This window comes from Penicillium hordei, assembly GCF_028827395.1.
Source record: "Penicillium hordei strain IBT 12815 chromosome Unknown utg000004l_segment0_segment0, whole genome shotgun sequence".
In the NCBI taxonomy this organism is placed as follows: Eukaryota; Fungi; Ascomycota; class Eurotiomycetes; order Eurotiales; family Aspergillaceae; genus Penicillium; species Penicillium hordei.
Genome location: NW_026623145.1, coordinates 582,805 through 587,356, shown reverse-complemented (window position 1 = coordinate 587,356; position 4,552 = coordinate 582,805). Strand labels below are relative to the sequence as shown.

Sequence of the window (4,552 nt, the reverse complement as noted above, 5' to 3'; positions counted from 1 at the left end):
TAATTATCGGGTTTATCTTATTTAGAGAATTTATAGTATCTAATTATAGTATAGTAGAGAATAAGGTAGATATAGTATAAGCTAGAGAACTAGGTATCTATATATAGTTAGCGTATCTCTTATTCCCGCTAAGAGTACTACTAGACCTAAATAGGCAAAATATTATCTATAATCCCTCTAATATATAAGAGTGCCTCGGGAAGATTATAGTTTTTATAGTAGTCGTTTATATATTATATTTTATAGAATATCTTAACCTAGTATATTAAGGGAGCTATCCTATACCTTATATACGTACTTAATTGCTAAAAGAAACTATAGTTTCTAAACTACTAGCGTTATAAAAATCTCGCCCGGTATATAGTAGAAATTTTGATTTTTAGTAGGGGTGACTATTATATTTAGGTTTCCTTTTTTTCCCTACGGATAGTTGATCGTGCCTATCCGCTCTCCTATTAACCTTAATTAGAGATAATCGGTATTAAGCAAACCCCTTCTCCTATAAATACCTTACTAGGCGTCTCTAGCCAAATTTCTATCTATAAGGCCTATTGTCTAATAAGAGATATAATTACGAAGATAGTATAGGTATATCGCTTTATCTTCTACGAGGTCTACTAGTAACTATAGGGAGTTCCTAATGCCTTAGACGTATATAGAGATCTTAAAATATATAGAGTTAATGTAGGTAATCCTATACTATTTATATATAAAAAGAGGATATTAGCTGACTGCTAGCTTTATATACGCTATATTTATAGGAAGATTACGTAATATACGCTCTATATAGGCGGTTTGATTAGATTAAGGAAGAGGGGCTTTACGAGTGAAGAACCTAAGATAATGATCCTCTATACTATAACTGTACTTAGTGAATGATTTAGAGAGGGGCCGAATCTTTAAGTACTAACGAGACTAATTTAGGTATCCCGTAAACGTAGAGTCGACGCGTTATATCGTTTGCCTAGAAAAGGTCAAACGTATTGATGCCTTAGGTATCTAAGCGAGTCACGGGGTGAGTAGGTTATAAAGACCTTAGGCGTGCTTTGATTATCGACTTTTACCGCTCTACTTTGAAATGTCGACCGACTCTATAGCGACCGAGGGTAGTAAAACGACGACTATAGGAGACGTAAAACTTCTTCGTATATCGTGAGAAGGAAATACACTTTCTACCTATTAAACTAGCGATCTTATTCTTAATACCTATATTTCTGTCGTTATCTATATATTTCGAGGCGAAATACGCTTCTATATATGCTTCGATACCACCGAATTATAATGCTAGCCGGGCTTCCGAACTTAAGGGCTTTTTATAACGATATACTATTATAAAAGCATCGTAAAGGTTTATTTAATTTTAATACCTAGCTAAGACTATCGTATACTAACCGAAAATATTGCGATAAGCGCCTAACCGCTCGACTACCTTAAGGAACGAGATTATCTATATAACTTTCTAGGTATACTGTTAGACATATATTCTATTAGTAGGCCTCTCTCTACTAAACTCCTTTAAAAATTTCTTATTTGATTCGGCGGCTAACTTTAAGTATTTGTAGTTTACCTAGTTGACGTTAGCCTTAGCGAGAGCGTATACAATTGCTGCGACGTTTTTGATCTAGTTTATAATTGGTTAGTAAGTGAGATATTTAGTGCTACTCGGATACCTACCTCTCGTCTATTTAGAGCTAAAGACTCTAATCGTCGGAGTTCGTAGTCCTTAATAATAGTAGGTCCTTATATCGTATATACCTTAGATAGAAAAGTTAACTAGAGATCTCTACGAAACTCTCTCGTTAAATTCTTATACTTAGTAATCAAATGGATCCGGCTAAGAATTACGTTATAAAACTAGATACCCCGATTTAAAGTTAAGAAAAGAATTCCTTAATAATATTCTAGCTTTCGGAGAAAAATGGTTATAAGGCGATTATAGGTATTATAGTAAGATATACGCTACTCTATAAACGCGTCTGCCTTATCTAAGAGAAGTACGGTATTAAAGTATTTAGCGATCTTAAATACTATTTTAAGTTATTACTTAAGCGTATTAGAATCTCCGTAGTTAATAATAAGTTCACCTATAGATATCTAGAAACATTAGTAACGCTAAATTCAGCCGAGCTAGATAGTTTATACCGAATAGAGGGGGAGCTTAAAATACTCCGAGGTTACCTTAACCGTAAAAGTCTTTCCGACTCCCGGTAGGCTACTAGTATAAGTTAGGTTAGGAAGTCTTAATAGTATAGACGGTTTGCCGATATACTTTAGAAGAATGTTAAATCCTTAGCACTTTCTATTAATTACGTCGTCGAACGGTACCGTCGGTATTATCCCTAGGCGGGTTTTCGCTAATAATAAAAGGATAGTCTTAGTCTCTAAAGGGATCTTTAGGCAGTCGAACGACTTAGGTAACCAATCTACGTCCCTAAGAGCACTGACTACGTACTCTACTAGAATCATATTAGTCCGAGGCCAAATATTATTAGTCGTCTAATATATAGAAAATTTTCTCCTTAAAGCTAAAATAGCATACTATTAAGGTAGGCGACTAAGAAATTAGTCTCGCTTAGCTCTTATATATCTATACCGTCTCCTTATATTCTCTCCTTCCCTCGCTCGCGGTCCTCTATAAGCATCGTACCTATATTAATAACTATAATACTATTCTTGTCTTTTACCCCTATATCGCGGAGTGACGGTCGGGAGTAGTTTGGCTGTATTTTATAGAAGAATACGGCGTCTACTGCCACTCGGCTGTTAATATTGATTTTGAAAATGTTCCCCTTATTTATAAAGAATGCGCTACCTTTATAGTACTAAATATATAAGCCTACTAACCCTAGAAACTTTTGACCTCTCTCGACTAGGTCTTTTCGGGCCTCCTCGTGACTCGGATAGTAGTAGAGAGGGTAAGCTTTAAGAGTCGCGATCGGCTTTAACCCTCGGAACTTTGGTATACGTAGAAAGATTCCGGCCTTACCGAACTTAACTCTATTATAATCAAGAAATCGGCATTCGAGATTGTTGGCACTTTAGCAGATATAATATTATAGCCTATAATTAGGTTATAATATTTTAGTAGGGAAGTAGTATTAGGTAATCTTTATAACTTATATAATTATATTATATAAGATATAAAGGGTTATACTTAACTAGAATAGGAATTAATATAAGAAGTAGAAGTCAAGTTGACTGTTGTCATGCTTATATTATTATAACATACTAGCTAAGTAAGGAATTTCGATTCCTTATATAGCTAGTTAGGAGGCAATTATGAGATAATGTAATATCTCATAATGTTATAATATGACTTCACTATATATGGTAAATATCATAATATAACCTCACTATATATGGCAGATAATAGTGAGTCATAATATAGTTTACTATATATCATATATCTAAGGATCACTTAGATAGTACCGGTAAAATATATATAGGCTCCTTTCCTATTATAATAATATATATATTATATAATACTATTATGCTAACAGAGATTAAACCACGTCTCGTTATTTTAGGATATTTCTTCTCCCGCGTCGAATTTGATATATCGCGGCTCTTTTATACTAATATATATGGTATAAATATGGCAACTAGGCTTAAAAAGCGCCTAAAGAAGGTTATATATAATATGACCGTACTATAATATTAATTCGAGACGCTACGAGGTAGAAGTATATACCTACTTAAGGTGGTTAATAAGTAGGCGGAGATACTCCGTATATACCGAGATATAGTACGAACTATTATCTATATTCTCTACGTATCTATCGAGCTCCGGGAGGAAATAGAAAAGGACGTTCTACTCGATCTAAATCTAGGTCAGCGTTCTCTTCGAGATTTCACTTAGTCTTAATTACCGATAGCTTGTCCTCTATCAGGCTAACGGCCTTAATATCGTATAGCACGCCTCGCAGGATGTCGCGTAGGCCTTCCGACTTAATATTTATAAATAGAACTACCTCCTCGGACGTTCGGTCTAATTATATTATTAGTAGATTTTTAGTCCGGTATATAAAGGCCGTATATATAGGTTTTACGTACTAATACATTTATAGATAACGAATGTATAGTTAGCGTAGTTATCTAGGTCATTGCTAGACTCCGTTAGCTCGGCAATCTTATATTTATATACTTCTTTATCCTAGCTAGACCCGTGTTAGCTATCTAAAAAAGTGGAAGGGGTAGTTAGCTAGTGGCTTATACGTTTCTATAACTGTTTTAAATTGGGATTTTGATACCTATTTCTTAAACGACTTGAAATCATCCGGTATGGTATAGATCGGGCTTTCGAGATTAAGCCTATCTACCGCCTAGACTTTCTCTGCCTACTTATTACTAGAAAAGTAAGACTAAGAAGGCTTAGAAGGCTTATTTGCTATAGGAGGCTTAGCTAAAGAATATCCTTTACGGATAACCTTCTTTAATAGTTACTTTAGTTGGACTATATCGGGGCCTAGTAGGGAATGTTCCTAGAAGATAGGAGTATTTAGAAGGTCTTAGTTAGTAAGATCGAATAGCACCTTTTTAAGTACGTTAAAGA

The 4,552-nt window shown here is 34.5% G+C and overlaps 1 protein-coding gene across 1 annotated transcript; it reads right to left on the bottom strand.

Moving 5' to 3' along the window:
* Positions 1–1,567: 1,567 nt before the first annotated feature.
* Positions 1,568–4,276, bottom strand: N7537_007505 (uncharacterized protein; the record flags this gene model as incomplete). The annotated part of the gene is given in 15 exon segments (XM_056898562.1): positions 1,568–1,621; positions 1,675–1,739; positions 2,045–2,084; positions 2,143–2,268; positions 2,311–2,456; positions 2,540–2,576; positions 2,594–2,632; positions 2,661–2,808; positions 2,845–2,954; positions 3,577–3,619; positions 3,696–3,811; positions 3,870–3,988; positions 4,054–4,153; positions 4,216–4,225; positions 4,251–4,276. 15 exon segments carry the CDS (start codon positions 4,274–4,276, stop codon positions 1,568–1,570), a joined length of 1,179 nt encoding a protein of 392 aa, XP_056750638.1.
* Between the last annotated feature and the right edge of the window lie 276 nt (positions 4,277–4,552).